The 18,652-nt window shown below is 39.1% G+C and overlaps 3 protein-coding genes across 3 annotated transcripts; 1 reads left to right on the top strand and 2 right to left on the bottom strand.

The window, feature by feature from the left end:
- Nucleotides 1-869: 869 nt before the first annotated feature.
- Nucleotides 870-2,668, top strand: LOC131781786 (zinc finger protein 22). Its single transcript, XM_059098504.2, has 2 exons — nt 870-937; nt 1,288-2,668. Exons 1-2 carry the CDS (start codon nt 931-933, stop codon nt 2,031-2,033), a joined length of 753 nt encoding a protein of 250 aa, XP_058954487.1. The 5' UTR covers nt 870-930; the 3' UTR covers nt 2,034-2,668.
- A 416-nt stretch (nt 2,669-3,084) lies between these two features.
- On the bottom strand, nt 3,085-6,455 carry LOC131781888 (uncharacterized). The gene is made up of 4 exons (XM_059098604.2): nt 6,344-6,455; nt 5,073-5,416; nt 4,341-4,587; nt 3,085-3,640 (listed from the first exon to the last, which is right to left on the bottom strand). The coding sequence occupies exons 2-4, from the start codon at nt 5,414-5,416 to the stop codon at nt 3,320-3,322; spliced, it is 912 nt and encodes a 303-aa protein (XP_058954587.2). The 5' UTR covers nt 6,344-6,455; the 3' UTR covers nt 3,085-3,319.
- A 2,438-nt stretch (nt 6,456-8,893) lies between these two features.
- Nucleotides 8,894-18,580, bottom strand: LOC131781406 (cytoplasmic dynein 2 intermediate chain 2-like). Its single transcript, XM_059098056.2, has 17 exons — nt 18,403-18,580; nt 18,019-18,103; nt 17,360-17,422; nt 16,927-17,008; nt 15,967-16,049; nt 15,503-15,555; nt 15,155-15,194; nt 14,803-14,877; nt 14,234-14,300; nt 13,410-13,504; nt 13,209-13,253; nt 12,970-13,123; nt 12,306-12,413; nt 11,495-11,649; nt 10,892-11,017; nt 10,243-10,325; nt 8,894-9,816 (listed from the first exon to the last, which is right to left on the bottom strand). The coding sequence occupies exons 1-17, from the start codon at nt 18,459-18,461 to the stop codon at nt 9,684-9,686; spliced, it is 1,506 nt and encodes a 501-aa protein (XP_058954039.1). The 5' UTR covers nt 18,462-18,580; the 3' UTR covers nt 8,894-9,683.
- Nucleotides 18,581-18,652: the final 72 nt, after the last annotated feature.

Genomic DNA, 18,652 nt, shown 5'->3' with positions numbered 1-18,652 from the left:
AATTTGCGTCTTTTTGTGGTTTCCTGGGAATCTCATTTTCGTTTTCCCGCTCCGTTACACTTCCGGTGAGCCTCGAGTTGGAACACTCGAAAAACGAGCGTGAAACGGAAATTATAGATAAAAATTCTGATGCCTTTATACGATCAGGAGCCGTTTCTTTCGTTTCCTAAGGAAATTTTTGAGTTTTCCATGCCTAACGAAAAGAAAAAATAACAACAATAACGATAATACCATAGACCAGTTCATAAATGATCAATATTTCTAATTACGTCAAATGACTCTTTGCGGTTTTTCAGTGCCTCATGATTGAAAACGATTGGATCGTCACGAGACAAGAAAATGAAGACCGCGAGATTTGAACTAAATTGCATAAGATTGATTCGAATTTGTCATCATTTCAGGCTCATGATTTGGTCATGATCAACACGTGCACGGCTTCTAGGAGAGGGAACAATTTTAGAAAACGGAAACAGTTTTCGTGAATTTTGAAATTTCTACTTGAGTTAATGAAACGAAATTAAGGTCTCTCAAACAATAATACATGGAAACCGTTATATCCCGATGCCTGTGGTTAAATGGCTCGCTATTCCCTCTGCAACGCTTCAAACTGCATTTCAAACGTAACTTTCTCTTCAAAGACAGGGGTATTAGTGCAGTTGAACCTCGTTTAACTCGAACTTCCAAGCGACACAAAAAATGGTTCGGGTCAGCGAGGATTCGAGTGAGGTGATAGTATTAAAATAAATGAAAAATGGTTCAAGGGGAAAATGATCTTGTTTGAGAGTTTACGAGTTCGAGGTTAGATGACCATTTGGAGGTTTTATATGACGTACGACGCTAAAGCTGCTGATATACCGACGGCGCATCCCAACGCTGAGTTTTTGTTGCCTTGCTTACAAGTTTGAAGTGCTCCAAAGGCGGGATTTTAGAATGGAAGGTTAGATTTATTCTACTTTCGTTTATTGTTTGCTTAAAAGAAAGGAAAAAGAAAACAGTAGTTCAATTTTTTTTCCTCGAAAATTTAGAGCTGAGTACGTTAGTTCTTTGTATTTTGTTAAAGCTAATTGTCTTTGTTTTCGAAGAACTTTTGATTTTGACCACGTGCCGTTCGTACGAGCTCGCAAATATCTGGAAGAAAGACGTAAATTTGTTCTTGCTTACTATAAACCTATAATTATATAATTCTGAAGCATTCTCTCCTTTAAACAGCATTAAAGGAAACTAAGGTACTCTCTTACTAAATCATAATTGCTTGTTTTCGATTGTCTTTTGTTGTTCATTGTGCAGGTGACACTGTCTACCGACCCACTCAGAGTTCTGAAACCTATTCGGCTACTTATTGGTACGCAATGACGCAAAACTTGGTGAAGTCCTCAGAAGACTTCAATATACACTCCATACATGAAGATGAAGTCCGTCACAACTGTTCTATATGCAAAAAATCGTTCAAATGCAAATCTGAACTGATGCGGCATCATCGTGCCCATACGGGCATTCGACCGTTTATGTGTGATCTATGCTATAAAAGCTTTAACTACAATAGTGCACTCCTGGAACATTTGCGTGTGCATTCTGGAGAAAAACCATACCAATGCAGTGAGTGCAAAAAGTGTTTTAGACAAGGGTCAACTCTCAACAGACACAAAAGGATACATACAGGAGAAAAACCACATCAATGTGAAGTCTGTGGCAAGTGTTTTTCTGAGAAGAAAGGCCGCGATGTTCACAAAAGGACTCACACCTGTAAACAACCATTTTATTGTTCCAAATGCCATCAGTATTTTATGCGCAGGGCATCTCTGCTCAGACATATTAAGAAAAATCATCTTATTATGGAGTCCAACCCAGGTTGTTTAGATGATGAGGCCAAAAAAATTCAGAGACATGAAAGCACAGCACCACAAGCTGGATCTACAGAGGTAGTAGTTAAAGTGGAGAGACCAGATATTGAGGAAACGAGTCTTGAGATGCTGATAAAGGATAGTGACCTTTTGAATGATTTGAATTACCTCAAGGAGGAGGTTGTAAACTGATTTGAACACAACTTTTTAGCTTTCTCCCTTGTTTCAGAGAGACATGAAAAACTGTTAGCACTTTGATTTGATTCTGACAGGTGTATAATGTGGTCTGACCTACGAGTGTCCAAGAATTTCTGTGGGACAACTGCAAAGCAACATAGCACAATGTTAATCTTAAGTTTAATTGCAGGCAGAATTGGAGAACTCAAATTCTGCCACCAATTAATCAAACTCTGAATATAAAATAACCTTCAGTGGAACAACTTCATAAATAAAAGCAAAGAAGTTGAGTGTATTTTCAATGAGACCTCAAAGTCTGTTTCCATCGTTTGAACAGTATTTACTAATTATCATTGAATACCATGTTAATATTTGATGATTACGTTAGCTTAATATATGTTATGATCACCATGTTATGAACATTATTATATTTATGTAACTTTGTATTTATAAAGTATTTAATATGATTCTTTATCTTGTTGTCTTTCCATTCATTTTCATATTTCTAGATTAACCTTGCTAGCCTTATTAAGGGAATCCTCTTCCTGTTATGAGGTTCTCTTCAGTTAAACAAACATACTTATATATAGATTTATATGTTTTTAACTGAAAACTATCCAAAAAATAAACTCTCTTACATGTACACCACAAAACAAAAATGCATCAGTCCAATTGCTCCTCATGGTGTGTACATTGCACTATTTGTGCTCTTTCATGCATCCGATAACCAATCATGTGTGCACATTTTTTTTTTCAGTTTTGATCAATCATGATCAATTTTGTGCTGATTCTAAAATTACTTCCAGTCTTGCCATCAGAGAGATGGAAATTTTAATGTGATGTTTTATATGGAAGAAAAATGCCAAAGGGAACAGCAGGCAAGAAGGCCCTCATTAGTAGATCTTCAGCACGAGCGTTTTCTAACCTGCGGGAAAGTAAGACACTATATGCGATTTGAGTCAGTGGGAGGTCTGTAAGGGGTCTGGCAATCACTATTGGCAAATCCTCCCAACTCGTCTCAAATCCTCCCGCTGACGGAGAAACGCGCCACCTACAGTACTAAAAGTGAAGGCCTGGTCTGCGCTAAAGCAAAGAGATTCAACGAAAAAGGAACGATAATACCACGGAATTGTGAAGTTTGACGTAGACTGAAGACAGTGAACTTGGAAAATCTTGGCTAAACTATTTAAGGTTAAAAAAACCTCTCTCCAGCTCCTTTCAGATAATCACGCGTATTGTCAGTAACATAGAGATCAGTCTTTTGAGCATATTTCAGAATTCAAATGCTTTACTTGTGAATTTCAACCGTGTAAAAATAAGATAAACAAATAAGTAGATAAATAGATAAATAACAAAGTGATCGCCGGAAGTTTCAATTCTCTGGACACGAGAGAGGGCCGTTTGAAATAAAGCACTTGATTGCCGGCAAATTTGCCTTTAAGAAGCTGTAATCTCGCCCGTTTCTTATCATATTTGACGCGAATGGGCTTGAAATAAAGCGGACCTCGTGTGTTTCTCGATACAATTTTGGGAGGACTGTTCCCAATGTTTACGTAACCCTTAAGTTTTGATTCTAGTTTGGAGGAAGGACCAGGTATGGCGACTCCACCGTAGCCTGAAATCTGTAAACAGAGAGGAGTAAATGGTAAAGTGTGAGTTAACTAATAGATAGACAACGATCAGTCACCTCTTTTTGGCGGATTCTGTCGCGCGATTGATAGAGGATAAAAAATATCGATTTAAGCGCGCCGCGCGGAACTATTGGAATGAGGCGCATGAAAAAATATCGTTTTTCCTCGAATAAGTGCCCACTCTCGAAAAAGCGTCCTTCCCCCGAATAAGCACCCACCCCCTAGGGCCAAAATGTTAATTAAGCACTACACCCAATGAAGCGCCCCACCCCCTCCCTCACTGTCTCAAATTAGAAGGGATAAGAAAAAGCCAATTTCTATTGCTAATTAATCTATAACTTTTAAACCTTCGACTATTGCCGAATCAGTAGAGGAGAACAGTTTCTTTTCTGATCCAGTTATTTCTATCTCCATGCGCTTTCAGAGTTCCTCTGTGTGTGTAATCTGTCCTTTTAATTTTTGTCCAATAGATGCGCTCATAACAAGTGCTTCCTATTTGAAAGGTGAAATTTTTTACGCGCGTTTGGGAATATGAATAAATCTTGCAATAGAGTCCAGTGAGCATGCGCAACGCCTTAATATGGAAAAGCCTATTTTCTTCCCCAGAGTTGTTGTTTCTATTAGTCACGTGGTCGGAGAAACGACGAGGTGGCTCTAAGGACGGCAATACTAAGTAACTTGTTATCAATACCTCTTGACTTATTTTGCCTCCCAGATGAAATTTTTCGCTGTAAATCACGCTGTAAATAAGATGTAATTCCTCATCCTCCAGACGAGCCATCTTTCTTTTGTCAAGCTCAGTTTCCTGCAGTATATAGTCCAGATCTGGATCTTTGAAATATTCTTGGTCTAATTTCCCCAGCTCCAGTTCTCCCATATCATAGTGAATCTTGACATTACCCTCCACCATGGCTGTTATGAATCCAATGTCTATCCAGCTAAGTGACAGAAGCAAATGACGTCGTCTTTCGGGCATCATGAATTAATACAGGGGCGATTTTAAGCGATACACCACTCACAGTGTGAGCTGTTGACTTTGGAGTCCCTCAGGTTTGTTTGTGGTTGCGTGGCGATAAATTTATCTGACCCCCGCTAAGGCTCTGTAAAATTCTTATTACCCCCTCCCCCTCACTGGCAGCCAATTGCCAGTCAATTTTTTATAGTCCTCCCTTTATACTCTGTTGTTAGTGACGACTATTCCCCTTTCCGTTCCCCCTGAAAAATTTGTGACCCGCCCTCCAAAATCCTCCACACTCCCCCACCCCCCTCTGGCGATAAATAATGGCTGGTCTCCTTCAGTTCCCCCCTGCTTAGTGAGAGGTTATAAATGGGGAAAGGGAGGTGAGCCATTGGAGTTCAAATCTTTAAATACATATAAAAAGCAAAACTCTGTGGATCATATAAGCAAGTTAAAAAGTATTACCTTTCCAGAGCTAACAGACGATCTTTTAAAGTTCTCTTGCAATCCACTTCATCCTTATTCTCGACTTTTTCACTAATTATCTCTAAGTTATTTTGTAGTCGTTTTCTTGAGTGAATAAGTTCCAAAAAATTTGTCCTTTTTTCCTCCTTTATATAGCTCTCTAGTCCTGCAATAATTATAAATTCCTTTTTGGCAAACAGCTGCTTAGATATCGGCCTCAGCCTCCGCTTCACCATGAGCACGAATGGTTTTACATCTGAAACAGTGTTTGGACCATGAAGGACGGGATAGTACGTGTAACCAAAATTCAACTTGGCAAATGTTTTAAGAATCTTCCTAATCATCTGAAGAAACAACAACATGTATGATAGATGAGAGTCACTCCATACCGAGTCTTGAGATTAAGAGCGGATTAGAAGCTGTTTTTGATTAAGCCTTTACACCCTAACATCAGTGGTTTGTGGTTTTGCAGCTTGTAAGAAGGCGAGGTAAAGAGAAAGTCTATCTCGTGAGATGTGGCACATCTAGCCAGAACTTATCCCAATTTCTGTAACGTGAAGCAACAAGGAGTATTGTTATTTCCCCTCGGATACAAGCTTCCCTGACAATTCATCAGTACCCAGTACTCCTAGGTGGAGAAACCAGCCAGGACTCGAACCTAGACCTCTCGACCCGGAGCTCATCACGCCAATCGTTAGGCCACTCAACTTGTAAACAAGTGACTATCGTAATGATGAACATGCAGCCGGTATCGAGATGAGAGCGTTTAAGTGAAGCGTGTCCAGATTTTAATTTGCAACATGAAACATGACTCAGCTTTAAAATTCTTCGGAAAATGTTTAAATCCCTCTTTGTTCGTTTAAAGATAAATTAACAATCACAAATTCCTGAAGTTCAATGAATTCGTTTGATTAGAATTCTTCGTTGTTTTAAATCTAGAGCACTACCTCAACCTTCTTGTGTTGCCAACAGATATACGTCTCCGAGCGATGTAATTTTAAGATTTTTGGTTCCTTGGAAAGATTGCTTCCCAATTAGTGGGTTCAATGCAAAAATATCAGTGTGTCCCACACGACCGCGCGATCAGACTTTAGACCGCGGGAATCGTATCCAAAGAATTACCAACCAATGTTTTTATTTCTCAGGAATCTTATCTTCCCTAGCTTCTGAACAATGTTCAAGTTCCGCTTTGTCAAAACTAAAATAATATCCCAACGCTTCAAGAGTTGCAAGATAATTTTAACCCTCCAAGGATTAAAACATCAACTTACCTCGGTGTTTATTCAGTAACAAAGCTACCGTCAGATGACCTTTGTATGCCGAGGCAAGAACAACCAAAACTCGCAAGTATTTCTCCAATGTTGGTAGCGTCACGGATCGCAGTATTTACGAGAGTGCTTAAATGGCACTTGAGAATATTTTGATGTTTTTTATTGTTTTGCTGTTTTTCCTTAGTCAGTTAGTCGCTTGATGAATTTTTCTGTTTGAAGTATTTAACTGAAAACTGTAAAGAAAACAAAAGAAAACTTTAAAACAGAAAAAAAAATTCAAAGAGGTGTACACTGTGCCCAAAGTAGGAAAGTATTGGCTTGTTAATTGATAGAAAAGTAGAAAAAACGGGAGTAACCAAGGGAGGGCTCTATGGGTGTTCGTGACCCAACATAAAAGTTATAAAATTCAGCAGATGATTCGACAATTCTAGACACTCCACCTGCCGATCTTTCTCGCCGCGTGAGAACGTACGTGCCCGCTGATTGTTCGCGGGACTTTTTTCGACGTCGTCCCATTGTTATTTTAACTTCATTGTCGAGATCTTTCTGATTAGTTATTGGCTGTTTGATAAAGGCCACCACACCTTTGAGCCTCTCAGTTCACGAGGTCAGCGACCTGGAACACGAGGCTTTCACCAAGAACATCAATCATCTTTTAGGCTGAGTATGCGAAGACATTTTGTTATTCGGGGTATGATGTAAAGTACTGCAATACGTGAAGTTAACACAATCGAGAGGAACTAGTTTTGATTCTCAATCATAAACAATTTTTTTTAGTGATCCGGCGCCCATGATACCGAGATGATAACAATTTCTAACCAGGACTAAAAGATTTTAATGTAAAACAGTAAAAGGATCTTGAATTGAATCTACGTATCCCTCTTGAGCATGCGCAATAGCAGGAGAAAGCAATTCCCTTCTCGGAGGCTGTGATACGTTTTGCCAACGTCAATAGTTCGTGGCAAGAGAGGACATCGTTAAAAAATATATAAATGTAGTGGATGAGCTGCGATCGACACTTTGCGAGCGAGCAAAAATTTTCACTGGTCTGGGAAGGAGTAAGAAAGGATTTACGCCGCTCTGATTCGTCTTCCTCCATTTTCTCTCTCTTGTCCCACTTTTCACTCGCCTTCACAAATAGAGATAAGTGGATGTAGTTGTACGTGACTTAAGCTTAAGATCAACAGTTTAATATATCTTTACGTGGCTTTTTGTTTTTGCACCAGACAACAACCGAGCTTATGTTTATGTGCGCTTTGAGACTGGGGACGAGATGTCTCACCGGGCGACGTTTGCCTTTATTACTTGGATTGGGTCCAAAGCAGACCTTCTTAGGAGGACTAAAGTCAGCACTGACATGCAATTCAAGGAAATTTTTTAAGTCAGTATTTGATTCTAGATTTTCTTCAAGAGATTCTTTAAAGCCTGACCTTTTCCCGAGTTGCTTATAAGATCGCCCTTGTAACTTTCTTTGGCTAAGTTCGCCAACGATGGTGTGAGACTAGGTGCAAAGGTTTACGTCACTTGGTTTACTAATTCAAAACAGACTCTTCCTGACAGATGTCAACAGCTGCCGACACCTTAGGAAGGACTTATTCACGGCATTTACACAACAAACGAACCGAGCAGAACAACCGAACATTACCGAAGGATCGTAAATGATCGATCAGGACTGACCTAACATAAACGAGTCTTTCAGTCAATAACGTCACTGCAAAACTGACTAATCAGTTTACGCGAACCAGACCCGCAACTCTCTTTGTCTGTATCTCTTTCACCTTTCTCCTGTCATCATAGGTCTGTATTTCATGGTCTTTATCCGTTTTCTGTTTAAAATTCTAGATCAAGTTGGCTCCCCTTTTTCCTTGCTTTTAAATTTCCTTTCTTTTAACAATTTATTTTATATTTCTTATCTCTGTTTTCTGTTTTATTCAGGCATTTTTACCAGTCTTTCTGAGATTTCACTGTGTCCTTTTTCTTTGTTTTTGTTTCATTTAAGTCATTTCCTTTATCCTATTCCACTTTATTTACGTTTCTTTTTTTCTTCTTCGTACTCTTTTTTAGCTATTCGACAAGGAAGTCCTGGCGGATGAAAAAAAGGAGTTAGCCTATGGCAGGATACTGGAAATTCTTGAGAAAGCAAGTGGTGTCGCGTACAGTACAGGTCATTAACGGCTGGACCTCTACGTACTGCAATGTCCGACTCCACACGGTATTGAGCCGTTGGAGCGACATACACACAGGCTTATTTCGCTCGCTTAACAATTAATTAATTTAATACAAGTCTTAAATGTATTTCAGTGTGTTGGCACCCTTTGGTTGATTCATCAACTTGTCCTTGGAAACTATAACATTGGAAAAACAAAAGAAAACAACAAGTCATGGGTAAATGTTTTGTTTTTGTTTTGTTACTGTTGTTGAATTTCTTGCTACTAACTCTAATTCACTTGGACAAGTATCGACCTTGACGATTAGTTTGCGCATGGCGCGGAAGCTACATTATAATTACCATTGTGGGGCTTGCGTTGACACCCCTCGTTCTCGTTTTGTCACTTGGCTCCAATCCAATCCTCACGCGATTCACTTAAAACGTCCAAAAACTCGAAGAATAATGAGAAAACTTGAGGGGGCTGCAAATGGCCACAAAAAAAGTTCGCAAATAGTATGCATTTTTAATGACATGTTTATTCAGTTTTAAGTTTGTCCAGATGAAGGTATTTATTCGCCTTGGAGCAAGCGAAAATGAGCAATATTCCATTCAGTTTGGTGGGTGCATTGTATACCACATGGTTTCGGAGAGGGAAAAAAACCAAAAGGAAATTTGAAAGAAAAGCATAAAGTAAAACAAACTCGAATTAGTGGGAGAAAAATAAACCCCTTGTGAATTATCTGTCTTTCACGAACCATGAGAATTTCGGAAGGGGACATCTTGAAGAAAATTTAACTGGTTCTTACAACCAGAACAACAGTTTATATCACAAGGAAGTAAAACCACCCAAAGATGCTTGACTTGCGAAGTCAAGAAAGCAAACATTATTAGTTTCTTTTCGCAAAATATTTCTATGGATTCCGAGATTTTGCTAAGTTTCTCTTAGATAAATTTTCAAGAATCCAGGGAATGTGTTTGTACAAGAAGTAAGAATTCAGCTGTTTCTACGACGAATATAGCTTGTGGCCTCTATAATCCAAAGCACGATGTCGACGAGGCAAACACGACGATGACATATCTCGCTACGTCCTCGCTCCCAGGTCTCTCTATCTTCTCCACGCCTTCCCTACTTCCGGTGGCCGGGAAGAGAAAATACTCACGGAAACGTGTTTATGTCGCTGTTGCTGTTGCCTATTCTGTTTGAGTGTCATTTGCTATAACCGCCAGGAATTCCTCCTCTCGGTTGGACTGGGTTGTTAGCTCATCGCTGAGCCTCCATATTTTGATTCGCCCTTGTGAATCACCGGTGGCAAGTGTCTGACGCCTAGAAACAAAAATACAAAAAATTAACCGAGGAATATCGACTTTGATGGTTGTATTTCACAGTATGGAAGCCCTCGGCACCGGTTGCAACTTTTCCCAGACTTCTCAGTGGCCACTATATCTGACTAGCCAGACCAGTTACATTGTTTCCCGCGCTTTTCGCCGTCCACACACCGGTTACTTTTATTTCCCGCGCTTCTCTCTGATTATGTGTTTTCCGAGCTTGGTTTGTCGCTGACTCATCAGTCACAAATTTTCCCGCGCACAGAACCTGTGAAACATGCGTTACCATAGCAAAACATGTTTATATCGAACTCCGCTTAAATTTAGTTTACATCGCACACCAACAAAAACGACAAAGTAAATTTTTAAAAATTTGCAAGACATGAATAAACTACACAGTAGCTACAACAGAATAAAGGAATACCTTTGAAGGTTGTACTCCAACGAATATACCGGTGATTTGTCTGTTGTGACATCGAGCGTGACCACTGGGTTGATCCGGTCAACCTAGAGAAAAACAAGACATTCTTACAGCCATTTTCCAAATCGGCAGCAAATTATTATTTTTTTAATTCCTTAACCAAAATGGAGACTGAAATATCAATATGGAAGGATAACAAGCAAGAAGGCGCTTTCGGAAAAAGGGTCAATGAGTGTTGTAAAATTTTCCAACAACTACGCTACGTTAGGCAAGAAAATTGGCAGAACATGATAGTCCTCTTTCCAAACGTAATCCGTCCCACGAGTCGAGTGAGTAAAGCGCATTTGGATCGAGTGTCGTATAACCAAAACCATTTGAAAGTAATCACAGCAGCCAATTAGAGAAGGGCAAAATATCACAGAGAGCCAATCAGAACTAAATTCAAAGCTAGCAAATTATCTGGAAAACGCGGGTAACCAAGTCGCGATTGGTTTTAGTTTCAGTTTTGAATCTGATTGGTTGAGAGGGCGAATTGATGGCGCGAGATTTCATGGTCAAAGAATTTAGCTCCCTTGTTTCCAGAAACACTCTTTTCGAAGTTCTGAATTTCGGGGAATTTTTAATGTTAACAGTAATTACCCAATACACTCACCTTCAAATCATAAATCAGCAAGCGGCCATCCGCAGTAACGACGGAAAATACCAACGGGCGTGAAGGAGACCACCGGACCCTAAATAGATACCCCGCTCCGGGCTCCACTGAAAATAGGGGCTTGGACTGTTTGAAAATAAAGGCATCTTAATTTTGAAGACCGTCCTACACAGGTCAACTTAGAGTCTGAGTACAACTGCTCTGATAAACAGAATAGCTCTGTTTAAAACGCTTTCTTTGGCAGGAAGAAATTAAGTTTACCAGATAAATAGACTACGAGCGGAGAACTTTCATCTTCTGCTTTCTTCTATAAAAAGAACACAGAAAGGCCGAAACGAGTCATAAATTCTCATTTTCTTATGGAACACAGCTGGATTGTCAAGTAAAGTTTAGAACTGTAAACAAGCGCGCACATTACTAAAATGACTATAAACCTTTCGGTTCTATGTGATTACCATTCCGGTTTTTCGGTTTCGATGAAAAAGTTGCCTGTTTTCCATTTTCTAACGGCTCCCAGCGCCCCCTCTTACATTCGACAGGCAAATGAACTCTCCGGAAAAGAAAAAAAAATCCTACTTGTTACCAAAGAAAAATATGCCCTACCTGCAACATGGAGTAAAGCCTAACAGATGCATCTGTACCACAAGTAAGGAAGAGATTCCGGTGATAAGGTGAACAGTCAACTGAAAACACAGGCCCAAAGTGAGGAGAGAAGGCAAAAGTCACAGGGGAACGCAACGGAACGGAGCTCTGAACATCTGTAAGAAAACGAAAGACAGTGTTAAAGAAATTGTACAAATTTATCTTGTTGTTCATGAACGTGGGAGAAAGATAAACCATCTTACGGTTCCATGTGCAGCGAGGTCCCTACGTCATGATTGCAAACCGAATAGTTTTCGTTCAGCCCTAAATCACTCCATGAGGGACTGGTCATTAGTTTCCCTATTGTGGGGGAGGGGGTTGGGGTTGGGGGTTGTAGGAGTCTGGTTGTGTTACGTGATCCCCCCGTATGGCTCTGCAAAATCACTATAATCCAGTCAATTTTTGTAATCATCTTATTAATGTAGTAAATTTTCTATAGCCCCCCTCCCCCCCTCCCTTTATACTCTGTTGGCGATGACTGATCCTCCTTCCGTTCCCCCCAAAAAAACCATGTGATCCCCCCAAAAAACCATGTGATCCCCCCTAAAACCATGTGATCCCCAAAAATTTGCACAAGTACTATGAATTTGTCCCCTGTTGTATTAAGTTGCAGAAAAAGAGATATCCAAAATGATAAATACCATTCTGTAAGGTTTGAATTATCCTTTTACCTACTTGTGGTGCTTAAGTTTTAAATTAATAATGATCATTAAACTTTTGTTGTTCATAGCGTGTTGACGCAAGTGGTATGTCTATGCGATACACTTCTTACTTGTCACGGGAGGTCCTCTTGATGTCATGGAACATTTAAATACTCCCCCAGCCTCTGAGCCGAGCACAAAAAGAGTGCGGTCCTCATGAGAAAACGACATACTAGTCACTGAAAGGGAAAGGACACAGTCAAATTCTGCGAAGCTTTAAGCACGGTGACCACAACATAGGCGTAGCCAGGATTTTTCAGTGGGGATGGGGGGGGGGGGTGTGTCACACTTTGTCAAACAGAGGGTACTCACCATATTGCCATGTCGACCTCTACGCCGTGTTTAACTTAATGTGACAAAAAAAGGCTTACCAACGTGGAGGGGGACCCCCAACAAATTTCCTAACTACAAAACTTTTGGTTGAGCTTTAGAGTGAGGTAGGTTGGTAGAAACACTAGCTGCCGCTGCCTGATGAAAGGGCTTATGAATGATTTTTGGTTGTTTCTAAAACACGACTGCAAAAAAAGCAACATGCAACACCTTGCAAATAGTTCCCATGTACAACGATAGACAAAATCATTAAAAACTCTATGTTTGAAGTTAGACACCTCATCGTTTAAGCGCTTTGTTCGAGTACTAACGGAAACAGTATCTACTGGTTTAACTTCAATAACACATATAATACACTTAGGACCCCCAAAAGACGAAGAAAACCCAACAATTTAAAAATATCACCTCCCATTTCAGCATCACCGCGGGCTTTGCTCAACCGCATGCTTCGTGGAACACTGTCTGTCTGTAAAATGAAACCGCCGACTAGTTTGAGATCACGTGAGCCTGGAGTCATCTGCCATACCAGGACTTTGCCATCGCCACTTATGCTAAGGATCTGGAGGCAAATGAAGGTCACAGAACAATAATGGTTAACCTGATAATATCGCAATCATCTGTTGAACCAAAATCCTTTGACGTACCTGATACTTCGTCCCCTTAGAGCTGGAATCTAAAGTCCACAAGACCTGATAGGAAAAAAAAAGATTATGCTGAGTTAATAAGGAAGAACTCTAGATAATGTGGTATGTTTTTCAAATAAAAACTTTGTTCGCAATTCAAAGAAGTAAAAGATTTTTATCCTGGAGAGAGGAAGGCAACACAGCGTTTGTTAAACAGTATACCTTACTAACGGGTTCCCGGTGTGAATCTGATCCCATTCCCGATGTAGCAATGACAGTCTCATCCTCTCTTCCAGTGTCCCAAACTTGTATCTCTCCTAAATAATACATGACAGTAACCAGCTAACCTCTGCTAACTATGTTGCCACTTGATATCATAATGATGACAAATAAAGAAACTAATCGATTAAACGCTCGCAGTTGCGAATGGCTACAAATTAAAAAATCTTTCGACCGTCTTGATCAATATCATTCAGAGGAATTGACATCTCTGCGCCTTTCGTCAACACTCTCAATTATCTTCCATGTTGCAATTCAGTTCCATTTTAAAGCTAGCATTTGTGTTTCTCTTGGTAGATAACCAACATTTGATCGACTGAAAAGCGTTGTCAGCTGATGGGAATTTTGACATCCGCTAACATGGAGATAAAACTCAAAGCCAGCCAATTCGTGCAAGCGGTTTTTTCAATTTTCAGTTCCATTCCTCTCGCGGCGAATCGTTTTCGCATACTTATCGCTAAACGCTTTAAGAGAAGCACCCTTATCGATTACTTCCTGTAAGATTTGCGTAAGGGGGGGGGGGGTTCTTGTTGACTAAAAGGCTTTAAAACGTTCATTTTCAACCGTTTCTTTGAAATTGTCTCAAGAGTTTTGTTGAGGATTGTAGCACAAATAAGTCGTGGATCGATCTCGGAGATATTAACTACCTTTAAAGGAAAAGGGATTCTCCAAAGCCTCTCGGGGAGCAAAGAATCGCAGAGACAATAAAGGAGTTAATATTTCACTTTTTAACCAGGAAAACCTAGCAAACTACATCCCAAATGTACCATTAAATGATCCTCCAGCGACAACCGATGGCAGATTTGGATGAAAAGCAATACACATCAAGCAACTCTGTTGAGATTAAACAACAACAAAAGATAGCTTTACCATAGTTCTTTTTATCATTGCTGCTCCCTCATAAGGGGTTAGATCTATCCTTGACCAATAGACAAAAAAAAAAGAACTTCAGTATTGTAGTGTTCTTTTATGGTATATGCACATGACTATGTAAAACTGCTAACTTTTTCAGAAAGCGATCAGAATCTCTAGAGAACCCTGATGTGATTCAACATTTCATTCCCAAGATCTTATTAGTAATTCCCCTTACTGTCTTCCATACAATTCTAATGATGTTAGTTATAAGAATTTGGCATTGAATCAACTAATAATTCCCTTGCTGATATCTCTACTTATTCGCATTACTTGTCTGATGGATATTGTATTGATACTGTAAGGAGAAAATCTGTCTTGGTCACTCATGGGAGTTAAGGATTACCTCAAACACCAGCGGGTTCTAGCACCTTTCTGAATTATTGTGAGCAGAGGAATTACTCATATAAGCTGCAGTACTTACAGATAGATCAATGGTGATATCAGGCTTGTTTGGATCAATTGCTCTCCTGTCAATGTTCCAAGTACACAGGGCAGACTGGCAAAGGAATGACCACATCAGTTGACAAAAATAGAATGGAATCATTTATGATTAACTAAAGCCTGGAACTAAGAATTGCTCCTGCCCCAATGATTCAATGACCCCGGCCTCGAGAAATGGTTGCATTGTATGACAAAGAACAACAGGAATCTGTGAAGATCACTCTTGTATTCAATCTTCAGTTTGTTTAGAGCTATTTTTCTACAATTTAGTAGGTACGTTCATATGTGACATACATGAAGTAAAACACATTTTGTAATCAACATTTACACACCTTATGAGAGCACCAGTGTTCATGATCAAACCTTCCATAGCTAACATTGTGTAGTTAAGTTGAACTTTTATCTTAATCTTGGTTTTAAACACTTGATGCAAAAATGCTGACATGTAGAAAGCCTTCACCATGAATGATAAAATGTAATGGCTTTACAAGTAAACACTAACATAACAAAATTCGTTTGCATGAGGTGAATGGTGGAAGCTAACCAAGTTTTCAAATTTTAATCATATTGCTCCACAATAAATTTCATACAGTTTTCAACCTGTCCAAGCTGTTTGTCAGTTTTAAGAATGACTAAATATTTCTCTCGGGTGTGAGAATTAAACTTAATGTTAAGGATACGAGACAGCGATTACTGAACCAGTGGAATTCCATGACAAGCCAGTAACCTGTAGCTAAAAAGTGGAGCAAAATGAAAAATTATACAATTTTGTCAAGCTTTGGTAATTTACATCCGATAAATAATTTGACAATACTCATAAAGATTAGCAAATAATTGTAATAAGACTTGAAATTTGTTGCAGCACGAGCCCATCTTGATCAGGCTCTTGCTTATAGGAGATCAATGATGAGAGGTCATGAAAAATGATGGATAAAGCCAAGGATAATGTAGCAATTTTGCAGACAACTGCCCTCACTGCTTGTGGTTGTCCTGTTATTCTGTCCATCTCCATTGACTTAGAACCTAAAGCCTATTGTAACTACTCATGAGATACTTAGCTGGTTAAATTTTCCAGAATTTTTCACAGATGTTTTAGCAATTAAGAACAAAGAGAGTTTCTTTCCATTAGATGAAAATTGGTTACCTCATCTTCAACTAAAGCTGCATTCATCAATGTATGGGCACATGATACAGAGCTGGTTGATTCATCTATGCTCTCTTCATAACCTACAAGGCATTCAGTCCAATGTAACTATCAACACGTAAACTTGTTGGAATGGAACATGAGGAGTTCATCCCTCTTTTTATTGTAACAAATGGCTAACAACATCTCCTCCCCCTTGGATGGTAGTTAGTCCATTGCAAGACACCTACTGGGAGATAGCTTGGATTTTTCAAATGTGGGGGTGGGGGGGGGGGAGAGTACAGTGACAAATTTCTGCACCTCTCAATCTAAAGTAAGTTATGTTGCAATTCTACTTTCTGTAATAGTGTGCTGGTATCCAAGCAACGAGAAGGACTGGCAAGTGAAGTATCTAGCATTCAAAAAGGTTTATGCCCACATGATTCTATGACTGGCACATTTTTGAAAACACTCAAATTATATGTTGATGATTTACAACACAATTATATCACTATTAGGAAATGTTGTAAGCACCCCAGCACCTGTCTAGCCACACCCGTGGCCCCCTCACACAGTCTGTTTCCCAAACTGAGACCATAACCATAAAGATGACAAGTGTTCTGCTACACATCAGGAGTAATTACAAGAAACCACAAAACCCCAGAACTACCACAATTTAAGCCTGTAACTTGGAAGAAAAAAATTTCCCACTTCACCTTTCTCTCTGAGTTTCCCTTAAAAATTGAACACGTAATGTTAATGTTAATTAACCCTTCAATTCCCATGAGTGACCAAGACAGGATTTCTCCTTACAATATTGAAACAATATTGAGCCCACACGTGATGAGAAGAGAGGAAAATACCAATAATAGGATTATTAGCTAAACTTATACCAAATTCTTCAAACTAACATTATAAGAACTGTGTGGCAGACAGTAAGGATAATCGGAAATTAAATTTAACAGAGTGGTTGCGACTTACCATCAAAAGCATGACTTGTAATGTTGGCTTGTAATTGTCGGCTCACCTCAGGATAGACTCTTAGTATAAAATTAACAAGGCCCTTTAAAAACAGAAGGAAAACAAAATGCAAGAAAATGTACATGATTGGCATACACAATCCTGCTACAGTGGATGATTTGGTTTCATCAACTGAGTTGATGAATTCAATCTAACTTGGCCACTTTAAGAAGTTTCTACAGTTGATGTTTTAAGTGCTAGATCTATTGGTCAGAGTGAATGGAGTGTGTGGAGCAGACCTCAAACTAGAAAAGTGAACTCCTAGACCTGTTCATGTATAACAATGCACATTTATGGCCTGGATGGGGTATAAACCATAAAGCAAAAATTTAAAGAAATTTTGATTGCAATGAGTCAATAATTAATCCAAAAAACAAAAAATGATGTTGCATACTGGATTCTCTTCCTCAACAACAAAGACAAGTTTTCCTTTCTCATCCTCTTCTTCTGTTTGAGTCTAAAGTAAACAAATAATGAAGCATATTAAGTATTCAGTCACTGGTTAAGTTCACTCATAATATTTAATTGTAATATTTTTCTGATTGGTTATGCACTCCTGCTCTGATGACTTAAACCTTTTTACTCCAAAGACCTGATTAATAACCCCCCTTACTGTCTGCCATACAATTATTACGACATTAATTTGGAGAATTTGGTAATGGATCAACTAGTTATCCTCTCATTGATATTTTTCTTTATTCTCATCACTTGTTTGCTTGATATTATTAGGAGAAATTCTGTCTTGGGAGTTAAGGGGTAAAGTTCATGAAGGGAGACTGGGATGAAGTGGAAGAAAAGACTAGAAAGAAAGGAACGGGGGGGAGGGTGGGCATTGGGAAGGTCCAGGGGGTGGGGAGGGTCAGAAGGGCATGATATAATATCAAACCCAACTAGATTCATATTTCTAGAGGTTGGAATCTCTGGCACTTAGATGTATTTAATTGAACACTGTTTCAATTCACTTTGGCGATCCTAGCATTGTGGCGATCATAAAAGTTAGCTCAGTTCCTCTGTGATTATGTACACACTCAAATAGGAAGTGTCTTCAAGTACCTCTGCATCTACCCGATGGATTGACTGTACGTCTGCCTCATAAGTGATAATCTCACTGGTTTGAGCCCCTGCATTTTTGCTAGACCTTTGGAAATGATGTAGATTTTATTTCAATGAATACTTGTCCACTTTGACGATACACAACATCTTGACAACACAGTGTTAGTGTACTAATTTTTTTTTCACTTAATTTTTCACGCCAGCTCGATTTCAATTTTACATTTACCATAAAGTGTTTTTTCTAGTAAATAAAAAAAAAAAAAAAAAGAAAACACACACATCAAAGTACACTCAGAACTTGATAAATTAAATTTCAGGTTGATAGTATTTAAAATCCTGGTATAAATTTCCCGCCAGATAAAACTTAAAATCACTTTGTCTCACCTTTCGGTTTTCCACGACGACTTAAATTCTACTGCTTCTTGTGCTTCATCGTTAAACATAGTATTGCGAGGAAAGATTATGCTGTTTACTTCCTCATCAACACACCAATATTTGTTTCTACCAAAAGCTCTTTCTGTGTCCAAAATTAGAAGTTGTTTTTTGACGATCCAATATGGCGTCTGATCTGTTTACCAAATTTGGAAGTGGCAACAGAGCGCTATTTATCACTGGTAGCTATAGTAACCGCTTT

Source organism: Pocillopora verrucosa, chromosome 1, assembly GCF_036669915.1.
Source record: "Pocillopora verrucosa isolate sample1 chromosome 1, ASM3666991v2, whole genome shotgun sequence".
In the NCBI taxonomy this organism is placed as follows: domain Eukaryota; kingdom Metazoa; phylum Cnidaria; class Anthozoa; order Scleractinia; family Pocilloporidae; genus Pocillopora; species Pocillopora verrucosa.
Note: the sequence above shows the minus strand (reverse complement) of the source record. Positions and strands in the feature narration are given on the sequence as shown.

Bases quoted from the DNA above. Each gene is read 5' to 3' on its own strand.
- LOC131781888 (XM_059098604.2), bottom strand. From the start codon at position 5,416: ATGATTAGGAAGATTCTTAAAACATTTGCCAAGTTGAATTTTGGTTAC. The intron at 4,588-5,072 runs GTAATACTTTTT...TCTGTCACTTAG, and splicing joins CGTCTGTTAGCTCTGGAAAG to CTGGATAGACATTGGATTCA. The intron at 3,641-4,340 runs GTATTGATAACA...CTCTGTTTACAG, and splicing joins GAGGCAAAATAAGTCAAGAG to ATTTCAGGCTACGGTGGAGT.
- LOC131781406 (XM_059098056.2), bottom strand. From the start codon at position 18,461: ATGTTTAACGATGAAGCACAAGAAGCAGTAGAATTTAAGTCGTCGTGG. The intron at 15,195-15,502 runs GTATCCTTAACA...ACACAATGTTAG, and splicing joins GGTTCAGTAATCGCTGTCTC to CTATGGAAGGTTTGATCATG. The intron at 13,505-14,233 runs GTACATTTGGGA...TGTATTATTTAG, and splicing joins CGCTGGAGGATCATTTAATG to GAGAGATACAAGTTTGGGAC.